General features: G+C 63.0%; 1 protein-coding gene across 5 annotated transcripts; it reads right to left on the reverse strand.

The window, feature by feature from the left end:
- Nucleotides 1–1593: 1593 nt before the first annotated feature.
- NUDT14 (nudix hydrolase 14) lies at nucleotides 1594–12841 on the reverse strand. Of its 5 annotated transcripts, XM_049898950.1 has the most exons (6): nucleotides 12664–12841; nucleotides 9485–9528; nucleotides 8838–8902; nucleotides 8404–8641; nucleotides 4253–4350; nucleotides 1594–1726 (listed from the first exon to the last, which is right to left on the reverse strand). In XM_049898950.1, exons 1-6 carry the CDS (start codon nucleotides 12742–12744, stop codon nucleotides 1653–1655), a joined length of 600 nt encoding a protein of 199 aa, XP_049754907.1. In that variant the 5' UTR covers nucleotides 12745–12841; the 3' UTR covers nucleotides 1594–1652. The 5 variants fall into 5 exon arrangements, with proteins under 5 accessions (XP_049754907.1, XP_049754906.1, XP_049754905.1 ...); XM_049898949.1 differs by lacking the exon at nucleotides 1594–1726 and having other exon boundaries at nucleotides 3148–4350; nucleotides 8838–8872; XM_049898948.1 differs by lacking the exon at nucleotides 1594–1726 and having other exon boundaries at nucleotides 3148–4350.
- Nucleotides 12842–15169: the final 2328 nt, after the last annotated feature.

Below are 15169 nucleotides of genomic sequence, written 5' to 3' on the forward strand. Positions count from 1 at the left end.
GCCCGCCCTCCGAGCGCCGGCAGCGGCAGAGGCGGCGGCGGCGGGCGGGGTCTGAGCGCAGCCGGGAGAGCGGCCCGGCGGGCGGGCGGGCGTGCAGCGCGGCGCGGCTCTGGCCGAGGTTGCCCGGCTCTCCGGCGGCGGCGGCGGCGGCGGCAGCGGCGGCGGCGGCGGCGGCGGCGGGTCCCGGCCTCGGCTCTGCGCGCCCGCGCTCCCGGCTCCCGCAGCCAACAAGTTCGGGACGAGACTGACAGCTCGCTCGCCCATTCGTCACCCGCGGACCTGCATATGCATGAGGGGGCGGGGCCTCGCCGCGGGGGGGGGGGCCGCGGCTCCCGGGCTTTAAAGGCGGCGGAGGGCGCCGCCTCTCCGCGCCCGGCCCCGCGCGCACCGCCCGCGCCTCCTCCCAGGGGTCCGGCGGGCGGGCGGCTCTCGGTACCTCTGCCGCCGGTGTCCGGGAGCCGGGGTGGGGCGCCCGCTGAGGTTGCCGCCCCGCTCCCCTCCATCCGTGCGCCACCAGCGCACACCCGCTGTCCCAGAGAGGATGTCGCCTCCCTCGCAAGTCAGGGCCCGGGTCCCCAGGCGGGGCGGCGCGGCGCGGCCAGGGACCCGAGCTGGGCCCAGCCCCCATGCGCGCCCCCTTCCCTCCGCCCTTGCCGCCACCACATCGGCCGCAGGGGGCGCTGCTCGCCTCTGACGCCCCTTCCCTCCCGCCCACACCGGCGCCTGTGGAGAGGCGAGTCAACAAATGCTCCTGGGCTCAGGTTGTGCGCCTGGCTGGGCGCTGGCGCGGGGGTGGCCAGGCCAGGCCCTCGAGGGACGCCCAGGCTGGAGCCCGGGCTGGGGAGGACAGCGGGGGATAAAGGCCGGCGGTGGGTCCCTTGGTGGCCAAACTGCCCTGGCCCGTTCGGGGGTGGGGGGGGGACTCCTGCCTGGTAGCCAGGTCCCCACACGCGCCACCTCTGTGCCGCTGCTGCTACCTGGTCGCCCTCCTTGTCCCCAGACATCGCCTCCCTCCACTGGGCGGGGTCCCTAGCCAGGGATGTCAGTGAGCCCACCCGGCTTACCTGCCCCCTCTTTAGCAGCCCCATGCAGGATCCAGGCCTTTAGGAGCAGCTAGAGCCCCTGAAGGTGTGGGCCAGTGTCCCCATCCCACCTCAGGCTGGCTCTGTTCCCTCAGGGAGACCGCCCACCCCCACCTGAGCCCCACAAGCTGAGAGATGCGTGTGCTGGGTGGGGGCAGGATATGAGCCAGGCATGCCACACACAGGGACCCCCACCGAATAAGGGCACATCAGCCTGTGCTGAGGTGTCTGTTCCCTGTCCTGCAGGCGGCTGGGGCTACCGCCTGCGGTGGGGCTCGCTGAGAAGCCACCTCCCCTTTGCTCTGGGCTGCAGGTTCTTAGGGAGGCCCTAAGGGAAGAGAGGAGCTCCCCCATTCCCTGCTCCAGAGCCCAGTCAGTCCCTACCCACCCTCACTGTGGCAGCTCTGAAGCCCACCCTCCAGGAGGCCCTGGGTGACTCTGCCGGGCACTCAGCCAAGCAGTGAACATGCAGACGCAGCCCCTGCCCACCCACCCAGGGGTGGACAGAGTACCTGGGCAATGAATGAGGCAGAAACGAGACTCGAGGTGTGGAGGCCTGTCTGCTGAGACTCAGAGGGCAGCAAGAGTTGGCCCAGAGAGGCAAGTCCTTGCAGTAGAGACAGCCTGTGCAGAAGCCCTGGGGCCTGTGAGAGGACCCAGTGGCCAGAGGAAGTGAGGGGCACAGGTGAGACGACGCTGGGCCTCGTGGACCAGTCTCACACATCGTGGCTGCTTGGGGAGGAGGAACAGGAGGGGCAAGGTCTGCAGCTACTGCTGTAGTGCAGGTGAGGGGGCCCTGGCTGGGGAGGCAGTGAGGAGGGGTAACTCCACATGAAAGATGGAATTCTCAGAACAACACCCTGCCCCATCTGCCCCTCCTTCATTCAGCTCCCAACTCCTGGGTCTCTGGAGAAGAGGACCAAGCAGACTAGTTCATACCGAAGAGTAACCGACTGAGAAGGGCAGACTGAGGCTCCTGCTCAGAATTGTCTCGACTTTCAGGTGCCTGGCAAGATGCTCACCCTATCTTGAGACTGCCTGCTCGACCTGCCATCCCTCCCTGCGGGCCTGCCCAGAGCAGCTGGGTGGGCATCAGGGCAGGGACCAGCAGATCCAGCATGGTTTGTACTCACTAGATGGGGTCCCTGCCTCCCTGTCCAGGATGTCACTTGCACGGCACAGATGCCCCCCTCACAGGCCCCTCCCCCTCCTGTCTGTTAGGGCCACGCCCCAGACCTAATGGTGCCGGTTGAGGCTTAGGTCAGAAAGACAGCCATGCCCACCCTGGGGAGTGCCTTGTCCCTCCTGGGGAGGGCCTTCTTGGGCCAGAAATGCCAGGGGTGACGGCACCCTGTGTGTGACTCTCTTCACAGCTCCTCTGCCAGGCTGGGGGGCTCCCTCTCTGATCTTTCCAGGGCCAGGGGGTGGGGTAAGCTCTGAGGTGGGTGCTCAGCTCTTGCTGGACAAGGTACAGGGTGGGGCCACCCTGCCTGGCCAGGGGGCTTCAGCCTCACCAGGGACTTCTAGGGACCAGCCTGTGGAGCAACCTGTCCGGGGTTTGGACAGAGACAGCTGAGCGCCAGAGTGAGTGGTGCTTCCGCCCTGTCCTGTGGGGCTAAATATAGCGGCCAGGGAGGGGAGTTTCCGGTTACAGCCCCCCCTAAGTGCCAGGAAATCGATGCCAGCTCCATTAGGCTGGGCGGCGTTGGTGCCTGCTGACCTTCCCTATCCGCTGCAGAGCAGTGAGGCGGGCTGGACTGGACCCAGGTCCAGGTGCCCTGTCCAACCCCGCCAGTCTACAGCCAGCACCCGCACCCTCCCCAGGGCACCTCAGAGCCCCCCACCCCCAGGGGCAGCGGGCTTCCAATGGGGCATCAGGCAGGCTGGCATGTGAGGGAGGCAAGGTGGATGTCCCTGGTCTGTAACTCATTCCTCAAATGTGTGGGGGTCTCCTTTGTCTGGGGTCCTCCTCAGGCCCCCAACTCGGCCCAGCCCTGCCTGCCCCCTGGACACACACCGCCCCCCTACCCCCGAGGGCCCCTCTCCCCAGCATTCATGTCCCTCTCCTGGCTGGGCTCCCAGAAGGCCCCACCTGGGTCCCAGCCGGCATTTGCATACAGGTGGTGCTACTCGAGTGGGCCCATCCACCCGCTCGGACACCTATGGCCCTGCCTGTGCATCTGGCACCAGGGTCTCCTGGGACCCCAAGTGCCCGAGGGTCGTGCAGACAGCCCCAGCCTCTAGAGAGGTCAGGGAGCAGGGTTGTGGTGCACACAGGCCAGGGAACCCCGGTGCTGGGGCCCAATAGTCCCTGCCCACAGCCCTGGGCTGGCCAGGGAATCAGGAGAGCACCTGGGCCATGGGCCTGGGCTGTCACCAAGATCCCTGCCATCAAGGGGACACTCTTTGGAACCCCCACCCTGGCCCTGGAACTTGCACTGCCATGGCCTCTCCTCTCAAAACACACCTGCCAAGACATTTCTGCCAGTGGAGTGGGGCCCATCTCAACCCCCTTGGGAGATCCAGGGGGCAGGGAGGGGCTACTCAGCCCCAGCCAAGGTGGGTGGAACATGTGGCCTGAATTTCTGTCCTCACCTCCCAGCATCCCTCCCTTCCCGTTAGCTGGCTCAGCCACTGCTCCGTGGCCACAGCTCATTCTGTGGTCCAGTGACCAGCGGGCCCTCCTTGGGCACCTGGCCTGGCCGAGCCACAGTCCCTGCCTCTCCCTGCCCCAAAAGGAGGCCCGGCTGCCCCTGCCTCCAGCTGTAATCCCAAGACCGGTCCCCAATTCTCCCCGGGCTGCCCCAGCAAGACCTGCTCCCTCCGCCAGCTGTCCTAAAGCTTCTGCTCCATGGAGCTGGGGGGTTTTCAAGGAGATCCTGTCACTCCCCAAGCATATCTCAGAAAGACTCGCTGTTGCCCATCCCCCCGACATCTCCCCCACCAAGTCGCAGAGCTCAGGCCAGTGGTCAGAGGCTGGGGCTGCATGGCCTTTATTGGGTCTGCAGGACAGCAACCCCTGGAGTCTCACTGGGCCCCCAGGCCAGGTGCCACACGGCTGAGGAACCAGAAGATACCAAAGATGACGCCAAGGGTCTTAGGGACATCTGGGTCGTCCGCAAAGGCCTGGGCGCCGTCCAGGGGCAGGTGCACGACCTCTATAAGCTCACCTTCTTCCACCAGGCCCCCACCTGGGCCACCACGCTGGGCGTCGGTCACCTCCGTGTAGAACATGGTCTGGTTGGAGCTGGTCAGCCCCACACCAGACCTACAGGACAAGACAGCGTCTGCTCAGCCACCCATGGTGGCCCCAACCCCCAATCCCTTCCACAGCCCTCCCAACCCATCCTCTCCCTTCCACTCCTCTTAGCCCTGTGGTAGGCAGGATTCTGATACCACCCCCAGCTTCCCACCCCTGGGGTACATGCCCTGTATAATCCCCCACCCCTCCAATGTGGGCGAAACCTGGGGAGGCGGTGGGTATCATCCCGCAATCAAGTTATGTTATATGACAAAGGTGAAAGCGTTTTGCAGATGTACTTAAGGACCCTAATCAGTTGATTTTGAGTTAATGAAAAGAAAGATTACTCTGGGTGGGCCTGACATAATCAAATGGGCTTTAAAAGAGGAGTACGGATGGAGGGAGTCAGAGAGATTCTTACGCTGGCCTGGAAGAGAAAGCAAACAGCCATGTTGTGGGGGGACCTGTGAGGAGACCCCATGGGAAAGACTCAAGGGCGGCCTCAAGGAGCTAAGAGGGTCCCCAGCTAACAGCCAGCAAGGAAACAAGGACCTGTCACACAGCCACTAGGAACTGAATTCCATCACAACTGCATGAGTTTGGAAAAGAACCTCGAGCCTCAGATGAGATTGCAGCCAAAACAATGATCATGGCCTGAGCAGGCCCCAGCGAGCCTGTGCCAGACTCTTGATGCACAGAGACAGACTATAAACGCACGTGGTCTTAAGCTGCCAAGTTTGTGGCAATCTGTTGTGTGGGTCAGCTGGCTGATACAGGCCCTGTACCTTTGCTCAGGCTGTGCTCTCGGCCAGGTCTCCCTTTCCTCAGCAGGGCCTTTCACCTGCACCCAGGGCTCCCAGGCTAGCTGGGAAGAGGGACAAACCTGGAGGCCTGGCGTACCTGGGCCAGTGGGAACTCCGCACACAGGCCCCGCAGGTGCAAGTTCCAGGCCAGGGAAGGGCGTGTGCTCAGGTAGCCATGCCTGCAGACTGGGGTAGGGTGATATCGGCAGGAGTGGGTGATGGTGAGGGCAGCTGAACTAAGCATGTGCAGGCCCAAGGGCCAGGCTGGGTGCCCACTGGTTCTAGGCTGAAGAGAGGTGTGAGGGAGTCCTCTCCTTCAGTGGGTAGTAGCCACAGGTGGGGCAGAGGGAGGGCAGGCACCAGCCAGAGGTCAGTGGCCCAGACTGGCATGGGCAGAGAGGAGGAGCAGGCAGCCAAGGTGATTGTGGGCCGCTGGGGTGGGGGCAGTGGAGGTGCCAGGTGTGGGTTTAGGAAAAGGTGGAAATGAGAGGAGCACCATGGGTTGATGCCCAGGTGTGGGAGGCTGGGGTCACCCCAGGAGGGAAGCCGGCTAGAGTGAGTCCAGGCCAGTGAGAGGCCTGGGGGTGGAGAAGACGTGCCGGGCACACAGAGGCATAGAGCAGAACTGGCCACCTTCCACCCCTACTCCTCAGGCCTCCCCACACCAGCCCTCTTGGGGAGGAGTCCCACCCCAGGCCAACCTTGCCCCAGCTGCTTCCTCTGCCACCTCCAGCCCCTTATCTCCTGCTGACCCCTTCCTGATGGCCCATTTCCGGCGGCGACCCTGGCCTGTGCCTTTGATGGCTGCGGCAGTCTATGGGACTTCCAGGCCCGGTTTCCGCTGCCTGGTGAAGGAGAGGCCTGGCCTTCGGCCCAGGTCAAGAAGGCCGGGCAGTGGGTACTGCCCTCTCCCCGGGTCTCGTCCCAACCTCAGCTAAAGCACACGCTCTGCTGCCAGCTCTCCGATGACACCCTCAGCCTCCCTGGGTCTTATCACCTGGGAATAGCAGATAAGTAACCTGGACTATATGAAGAAGATCGGGCCATCAGGACTGGAGGAGGACTCATTAACAACCTGCATTATGCAGATGACACAACCTTGCTTGCTGAAAGTGAAGAGGACTTGAAGTACTTACTAATGAAGATCAAAGACCACAGCCTTCAGTATGGATTACGCCTCAACATAAAGAAAACAAAAATCCTCACAACTGGACCAATGAGCAACATCATGATAAACGGAGAAAAGATTGAAGTTGCCAATGATTTCATTTTACTTGGATCCACAATCAACAGCCATGGAAGCAGCAGTCAAGAAATCAAAAGACGCATTGCATTGTGCAAATCTGCTGCAAAGGACCTCTTTAAAGTGTTGAAGAGCAAAGATGTCACCCAGAAGACTAAGGTGCACCTGACCCAAAATATGGTATTTTCAATGGCCTCATATGCATGTGAAAGCTGGACTATGAATAAGGAAGACCAAAGAAGAATTGACGCCTCTGAATTGTGGTGTTGGCGAAGAATATTGAATATACCATGGACTGCCAAAAGAATGAACAAATCTGTCTTAGAAGAAGTACAACCAGGATGCTCCTTAGAGGCAAGGATGGCGAGATTGCCTCTTACATACTTTGGACGTGTTGTCAGGAGGGATCAGTCCCTGGAGAAGGACATCATGCTTGGCAGAGTACAGGGTCAGTGGAAAAAAGGAAGACCCTCAACGAGGTGGATTGACACAGTGGCTGCCAACAATGAGCTCAACCATAACAACGATTGTAAGGATGGCGCAGGACCAGGCAGTGTTTCGTTCTGTTGTGCACGGGGTCACTATGAGTCGGAACCGATTCAACGGCACCTAACGACAACAACCTGGCTCACCTCCCAGGCCACCTGTCAGACCCTGCAGGGCCTGCTATCCTGACCTCCACTCCGCCCCCTCCAGTCACACCTTCCTCTTCAACATGCAAGACGGAGCAGGTTGCTCAGAGTCCTCCATGGCTCGTCAGTGCCCTCAGACTGGGCAACAGCCCACAGGCCTTGCCTGCACAGCCACCCTACCTCAGGGCTGCTAGGCCACTTGCCCGGGAGCCTCTGCCCCACAAGTCCCTCTGTCAGGACTCAGCCCAGTCCCACCACCTCCAGAAGGATGCCAGCCTCCTCCCAAGCCAGCCTGCTTCCATACTTGCCCTCCCCGTGGCCTACCACCAGTCAGGCCCCTCGGACCTCTTCCTGCCCCACCTCCCCCCCCGCCCCCACCCCGTTGCTCAGGGAAATGCTAGAAAACCACTGAGGCCTGCCCTCCACACACCCAGGACACTCAGCCCTCTGGGATGAAAAGTCTGCCTTCTAAATGGGACTCTGAGGACTCTGCAGGCCTGGGTACACCCTGGCGAGGCCCTTGGGGCTGCTGGGGCAGGAGGGTCAGTGCCCAACAATGAGAGGCTCCCACGCTGGGCGGTGAGAGGTGGCAGAAGTACCCGACCTCACCTGGGGCCAGGGACCCATCATAGCAGCCCTGGGCAGGGGATGGCATCACTGAGAGCCAGGTGTGGCCAGGGCCCGGCCTCACCTGGGGCCAGGGACTCATCATAGCAGCCCTGGGCAGGGGATGGCATCACTGAGAGCCAGGTGTGCCCAGGGCCTGACCTCACCTGGGGCTAGGGACCCATCATAGCAGCCCTGGGCAGGGGATGGGATCAGAGAACCAGGTGTGCCCAGAGTCTAGTCACTAGCCCCATACCCTCTGTTCTGGGAAGGCAGCCCAGCCGGTGGGTCACAAGGGGGCAAAACCTGGGCTCTGGTGAGGCAACCCCAAAAACCTGGCTCTCACCCTCCAACAGACCTGGAGCCTCCCACCCCACCCAATCCAGGGCTTAGCCCCTTTCCACTGCTCCTGAGCCACTGCCATCTGAGACCAGATCTGACTCACCCCCACCCCCAGCCCGGGTGCTTAATCCTTCAGGAAGTGGAGGCATCTGTCGGCAGCACCTGCCACCCGGAGCCTGGCCCCACGTGGCTGGGGGCCACAGGGAGGGGGGCACGGGGCCCAGCATGCTCTAGAAGGAGTCCCAGAGGCCCCAGTTCCGGCCTGGCTTATGATCGGTGGTGCCTGCCACCATCCAACTCTCTCAAGCCCACAGTCGAGAAGCAATCTGCCTGCTTGCACATCCCGAGGGACGAGGCGCTCCCTCCCTTACCAGCAGCCCGTTCTGTCCCCTGGGCCATGCTGAATGGCCCCTGTGCCTCCAACTGCAAGCCTGAACACCCAGCCCCGACTCACTTGTACACGGCAACTCGGCGCAGGTCAGAGGGGGCCAGCCGGTAGCCGCACTCCTCCCAGGCTTCCTTGCAGGCCACCTCCTCCAGCGACAGCCCCGACTGGTCCACAAGGCCTGCACACAGCTCGTACGTCACCCCCACAGAGCCGGGCAGAGCGGGCAGCAGCCCCTGGGGCGCGTCCTGGTCTATGGCTGCCAGGGACCCTGGGAAGCGGCGTTCCACCTCGCCCGCGTACACAGCTGGATAGGGGGAGGGAGAGCACCCCTATGTGATCCACTCTTACTGGCTGGCCTGGGCCAGACCCCCTTTTGGAGCCCCCCCTGGTGCCCCCTCCCCATGTTTGCACTCAGACCCTGGGGACCAAAGGAGCCAGGTGGGTGGTGTGGGGGTGATGGCCCTGCAGATGGTCTCATTCTGCACCCCAGGCAGCCTCACCTGGCCGGAACTGCTTCACCAACACCAGGCACCTCCTGGACGAGTTGAACATGAGGATGGCCACGCTGCGGGGGGTGGGGGCAGGTGTCTGCTCAGCACAGACACAACCCCCTTCCTCCCGGAGCCCTGGTTCCCATCCTGTTCTCGGCCTCCTTGTCTCCCCTCTCCAACAGCCTGGAAAAGGTGGGCCCCTTGCTCTGATGGGGAAATTGAGTCCCAGGCAGGGCCAGAGCTTGCCAGGCTCATGGTCAGAGCCAGGACCCAGCTGGCTGGGGTGAGGTGGGGAGAAGGACACGTGGGGCAGCTGGACAGGTCAGGAGTGGCATGTCGGCAGCTGAGGCCAGTTGACTGACAAGACACGTGGCCTCTGCAGCCAGCTGCTCACCGGCCACACTCCTGGAGCCACGGCCCATCTAGCCAGACCCATGATGCTGTGGGCAAGGGTACCAGGACAGCTAGCTCCAAAGGGCCTGCCCACCGCCATAGCTCAGACACAGCCTCCATGGCCTCAGAGCTGACCCTTCAGGGACAGGAAAGCTGTGGAGGTCCAGAGACATGAGGGACCCAGAAAGGCTGGGGCAGGGACGGGACTTCCTCCTCCAGGCCCCATTGTGCCCCTGGGCAGCCAGGCCAGGCTGGGCCCTCACCTGTCATGCGTCTTCATGAAGTCCCACGACTTCTGGGTGCCATTCTGAAAGAGGCGGAGCAGCAGTCAGGGCCAGCCACCAGGCAGCAGTCAAAGCAGGTGCCGGACAGGCACAGGGTGGGCCGCAGGGCAGGCAGCACAGTGCAGAGGATGCTCCTGGGAGCTGGGAAGACTGAACGGATCAAGCTGCGGTGGCTCCTAACCAGGGAGACCCACTCACAGGCTGGGCCCATCAGGAACTGGGAGATGCAGTGGGTAGGAGGGGGGAAACAGCCTGGGCTGGGCGGGGAGGTCAAGGATGGCCTGACCCCAGGAGGGATAAGGCAGAAAACCAGGGCAAAGGGCAGAAAAGGCATCCCAGACACAACATGAACCACTGCCCAGTGCCCCAGTGCAGGACGTGGGGCTGAGCACATGGGGCTGCAAAGAGGTGTATGCTATCACCAAATGTGGTAAGCACCAGACATGGTAAGCTAAAACCTGCTGCCATCGAGTCGATTCCGACTCATAGCGACCCCATAGGGCAGGGTAGAACTGCCCCATAGAGTTTCCAAGGAGCACCCTTAAAAGGGTACCACCCCCAGGATCGGCTGGGGTGGTGGAACCCAAGCAGATGAAGATCGTACTGCAGTGCTAGGTGGTTCAATGCTGTGACTGGACACTGAGAGTCTGGGGGCCAGAGGCGAGGGATCGCCACTTGGTTTCTGTCTTGGGCCATCTCTTGTGTGTCCCTGTCCTATGCTGAAATCCACGCAGCCTGACCTGGCCAGACCCACTTCCCTCTACCAAGCCACACCCCCCCACCCTGGGCCCCATATGTTGGCAGGGCTCCCAGGACCCAGACTGCATCCAGGGAGCAAAGAGGACAGTACAGGGCAGGGGCCTGGGCCTGGGCCGGGCCCACTGTGGGCAGCCAGGACAGACACGAATAGGGCTGCTGCAAGCAGAGACATGAGGGGCCCAGAACCCGCCAGCTGGGTGGGCATGGGGTCACTGAGGCCAGGCTTGGGGCTGCAGCAAGGAGGGGCCATTCTACCCAGCCCCGACCCCTTCCCCAAGGGATCTCTGCTGATAGGGTTGGGCCTGGGCTCCCTGAGGTCCCGCCCTGTGGAGGCACACCTCCAGTGTCCAGTGGCCCATCTACCACCCAGTCACTTGGGCAGCCTCCAGGCCCTGGCGAGCAGCTGGCCCTACCCTGGGCTCTGTCCAGGTGGAGGAGGGGCCAGGCCGTGAAAGGTACCTGGACCTGAGCAGGACATACAGGAAATACAGCCAGGCTCAGAAAAGGGAGGATGCTAAAGGGACAGGAGCTTGGTGAGGGCTTCCTGGAGGAGGTGGCTGCCAAGACTTGCAGGTGGGGCAGTATACAGGCAGGGCCCAGAAGCAGCTCCAGGGCAGGTGGGAAGGCTGGTCTGAGCTTGGCCAGGAGGCAGCAGGTGAGGAGGTGCGGCGGCCTCGGTTTCCATGGGGTTGGGTGTCCTGTGGCACACAAGTCAGGCTGCCCACAGGCCATTGTGAGGTGCCACCTAGCAGGCGAGCCCAGGCCTGCCCAGCATCCACTATGGGGCCAGCCACCCCAGGACGGGTCCAGGGAAGCTGGCCCCCATTCACACCCCCTCACACCCCTCATCCTGCTCCCCCACCCCTTGACATCTGCTGGTCATCAAGATCTGTTCGTAAGTGCCGCCAAGGTGGGGTGCAGGGGAAGGTCCCGGGGCCTGGCTCCCACAGGACCCCCAGCCCAGTAGTCAGGCTCTCTGGGGCAGGGGGAGCAGAATGGGGCAGAGCTGGGGTATGATCACAGCCGTGTCCCCCTCAGAGACTTGGTAGGTCCCCTGCCATTGTCTGATAGGGGCTGATGCGCCCTTGCCCCAGCCCAGGTCCCCAGCCCACACCCACCACAGCCTGCCACCTGCTCAGTGACAGATGAGCCCCCTTCCGGGGCTGTGCAGCTAAAGCCGGAATTCCCACATCCATCAGCTTCCCGACCCTGGGCCAGCACCAGGGAAATGAGTAGTGAGCCCTCTCAGTCTCACGACTGGCCCTGTATTGCCCTTGACAGCCACCAACCTGGGCTCATCCCAGGGTTTGACTTCCCAGTCATCCTGTGGTCTCCAGGAGGACGACCACCAGAGGGGAGATGAGGGGCTGCTTGGCCTCTCTGGGGTGGGGGGGGGGGGGAACGGGGAAGGGGCACTTCAGCAGAAGCTGTCCAAGGGAAGGGAAGGGGCCTGGAGAGGAGGAAAGGGACGGGGCACTCTAGGCACAGGGCAGGGTGACCACAGCCAGGAGGGCAGGCTCCCCTGACCGCGACAAGGAACCCCAGCAGGAAGCGCTGGCTGGGGGCAGGTGAAGCTGCGCACGGAGCGGAAACAGCAGGGGGCAGGCAGCGCAGGTGCGAGGCCGAGCACAAAGCCCCCCTGCAGAAGCTCAGGGGGAGGGGGCCAGGCTCGCTGGCCTGGGTGGGGAGAGGGAGACGGCAGCTCGGTGTACGCCCACCAGGCGCTCCTGGCCCTGCTCTCAAGGGGAAACGGGGTGCGGAGGGACGAGACGCCCGCCCGGCGGAAGGGCTGCACTTGGACAGCCTTCGACAGGTAAGGGGAGACCCCATATCCCCAGGAAGAAGCCCACCTTACTGGCCCGCAGCCAGGACCCCCGCGGGCGGCCCTCCGGTCCCCACCCAGCTCTCTCTCCTGCCTCCTCCCTCGCGGCCTCCTAGAACTCGTCCTCCGCCGCCCATCTATCTCCTCCTTCAAGTCGCAGCAACGAGGCCACCACCTCCGAGAAGCCTTCCTTGATCCCCAGGGCGCCGGCTAAGTTCCACTGCACCAGGGAGGGCCGGGCTCGGCAAACCCGCTTGGAGGACGGGCAGTGCTCCGTCTTTTGGGCCCTCCCGGCCTGGGCGCTCAACCTGTCCGCGAACCCGCGACCCAGAGGCCAGAGGCGGGGCAGCTCGCAGAGACCCACGCTCGCGGGGGCCGGTGGGGGCCGGGGCGACGGGGCCGTGGGCGGGGCGGGGCGGGCGGGGCCGTGGGCGGGGCGGGCGGGGCCGCGGGCGGGGCGGGGCGGGGCGGTGGGCGGGGCGGTGGGCGGGGCGGTGGGCGGGGGCGGTGGGCGGGGCGACGCTGGGGAGGGCGGAGACGCGGAAGGAGCGCGCCGTGGGCGATTTCGCGGGCTCACCTGGCGGTAGTGCAGCGTGAGCGGCCGCAGGTAAGGCGAGTCGGCGCAGCGGCTCACGGCCGCCCCCTCGATCCTCTCCATGGCGGCGAGCCCTGGGCAGGGCCTGGCCGGGCCGACGCGGAGCCGAGGCGTGAACGAGCCGGCTGGCGGACGCGCGGGACCGGTGGCCTCTGGGCATGCGCGGCGGGAGCGGGGCGCCCGGGAGGCGGGGCGCTGCGCGCGCAGGCCGGTGCCTCGGGGAGCCGCGCAGGTGAGGGCGCAGGTGAGGGCGCAGGTGAGGGCGCAGGTGAGGGCGCAGGTGAGGGCGCCCCGTGGTCCTCTGGGCCGCCGCCCCGGGGAGTCGCGCCCAGTGGCGTGGGCGTCGCGCGGAGGGCGGAGTAGGGGTCCCCTCAGATGGCCTTCGGCTGCGGGTCGTGGGACCGGACCGGCGTCTGCGGGGCTGCGGACGAGCCCACGTCGGTGGCGGCGGGCGGGCAAGCGAGAGAGGGGGCGGGGTCGGAGGAGCGATCGGGCCATATTTGGGTGGGACTTGGAATTTCTTGGGTGGGAAGGAGAGGGCTTCGTGGTGTGGAGGGTTGGAGGTTCGGCAGCTGGGGGGTGGCAGGGAGGGGGTGTCACCTTTGTCTTCCCAAAAAGAACTCACTGCCATCTACAACCCCAACTCATAGCGACCGTGTAGGACAGAGTAGAACTGCCCCCACAGAGTTCCCAAGGAGCCCCTAGTGGATTCGAACTGCAGACTCTTTGGTTAGCAGCTGTAGCTGTTAACCACCGACCACCAGGGTTTCCTTGTCTCCCCAGTGACAGGTGAAAGTGACGTTTAGAAACTGGGGCCTGTGGTCTCTGAGCCTTGACTGACCATGCTGTCTGAACTGTGGCCACAGGGAGACAGCCCAGGTGGGACTGGCCATGTGGCTGTGACTGTCACCCATGTGCCAGTTATCCAGTGCTGTGTAGCAGACCGCTCCAAATCTCAGTGGTTTCGAGCAGCTCCTCTCAGTCTGTGGATGGTTCCAGCCCACTTAGGCAGTTCTCTCTTGGGGGCTGGCGTGATCTGAAGGCTAAACAGGGTGGACGTCCCCACCCCATTTCTGGTGCCTCCAGTTGGTGGCTGGAAAAGCTGGGGCTGGCCAGCCACTGCGCTGCACATGGCCTCACCATGTGGGTGGCCTGGGCTTCCTCACTATATGGCGTCTCAGAGTAGTCAGACTTACTCCATGGCAGCTGCCCCCCACCACTTCAGACGGCATATCCAGTAGGCCCAGGCAGAGCTGCAAGCTACTTGTTGGTCAGAAAGCCCTAGGCTGTTCTAGGTCCACAAGGAGGGGACTACACAGAGTGGGAACACTGGAAGCATGGTTCATTGGGGCCATCACTAAAGACTAGTTGTCACCCTTGTAACTCTGTGAGGGGCTGTCCTCCCCACCCTTGCCCAGGCCAGCCAGTGTCCTCGGGGCCAGAGTGACCACCTGCTGGAGGGCCTTTGCAGGGGTTGCCTGCAGTCACCAGAGGCTGGGAGAGGCACAAACTGTTTTCCCTCAGAGCCTCACAAAAGAAGCTAACCCCACTGACACCTTGATTTTGGACTTCCGGCCTCTGGAACAGAGAGAACAAGCTTCTGTAGTTTAAAGCCCTCACTTTGAGGTCCTTTGTTGCACCCAACACAGGACTTAGCCGTGCTGCCTGAGAGCCAGGCACAGGGATGAGCCCAGGCCACTTCCTGCCTGTGGTTGCCTGAAAAATGAGGACAAATCACAGGCAGAGGCGGCATGGCAGTGTCAGCACCTGGCTGAGGGGTGTGGTGCAGTGAATTACTTAACATGGCCCTTCTAGCAATACAATAGTCTTTGTAACTCCCATAAGTAACTGGGTGGAGCTATGCAGATGAGGTGGTTGTGGTCCCCGCCCCCCCATTGAGTAGCTAATAATGCACATGGCGCCTAACCTAACCCACTGCGGTCCAGTCGATTGCCACTTATAGCGACCCTATAAGACAGAGTAGAACTGCCCTGTAGAGTTTCCAAGGAGCGCCTGGCAGATTCGCACTGCTGACCTTTTGGTTAGCAGCTGTAGCACCTCACCACTACACCACCAGGGTTTCTTTTGTGGGGGTAGGACCATGCAAATAACATGTATGAAACCCTAACAAGGAGATTGATCAGTTTTGCCATTCTGCTTAAAAGAGTGGTCAATCCCAGAGCAGGGGATGGCTTACCACCACCAAGAAAGAAGAGCTAGAAGTGGAGTGTGTCCATTAGACATGGGATCCCTGTGCTGAGATCTCCTGGACCCAGGAGACACAGAGGGAGAGAGAGCAAGAAGCAGTGGCAGAGACAAATGGCGGCAGCAGAGGCAGCCGAACCAGGAGACTGGCAGGGGACAGCATAGTGGGCTTCCAGGCCCACTGAGCAAGGAGGTTACTGTGGGTGTGCTGACCCATGGAGCGAGAGAGCAGGAGACTTCCTGGTAGAGTGGGTACCTCTTGGCACCTGGTGGAGGAGCTAGG

Source organism: Elephas maximus, chromosome 10 (assembly GCF_024166365.1).
Source record: "Elephas maximus indicus isolate mEleMax1 chromosome 10, mEleMax1 primary haplotype, whole genome shotgun sequence".
In the NCBI taxonomy this organism is placed as follows: domain Eukaryota; kingdom Metazoa; phylum Chordata; class Mammalia; order Proboscidea; family Elephantidae; genus Elephas; species Elephas maximus.

What these genes read in the sequence shown, in the direction of transcription:
- NUDT14 (XM_049898948.1), bottom strand. Translation starts at nt 12,744, where the DNA reads ATGGAGAGGATCGAGGGGGCGGCCGTGAGCCGCTGCGCCGACTCGCCT. An exon ending in TTCATGAAGACGCATGACAG is followed by an intron (nt 8,903 to 9,484) that starts GTGAGGGCCCAG and finishes CACCCCCCGCAG; the next exon opens with CGTGGCCATCCTCATGTTCA. An exon ending in CGCCGAGTTGCCGTGTACAA is followed by an intron (nt 4,351 to 8,403) that starts GTGAGTCGGGGC and finishes CTTGTCCTGTAG; the next exon opens with GTCTGGTGTGGGGCTGACCA.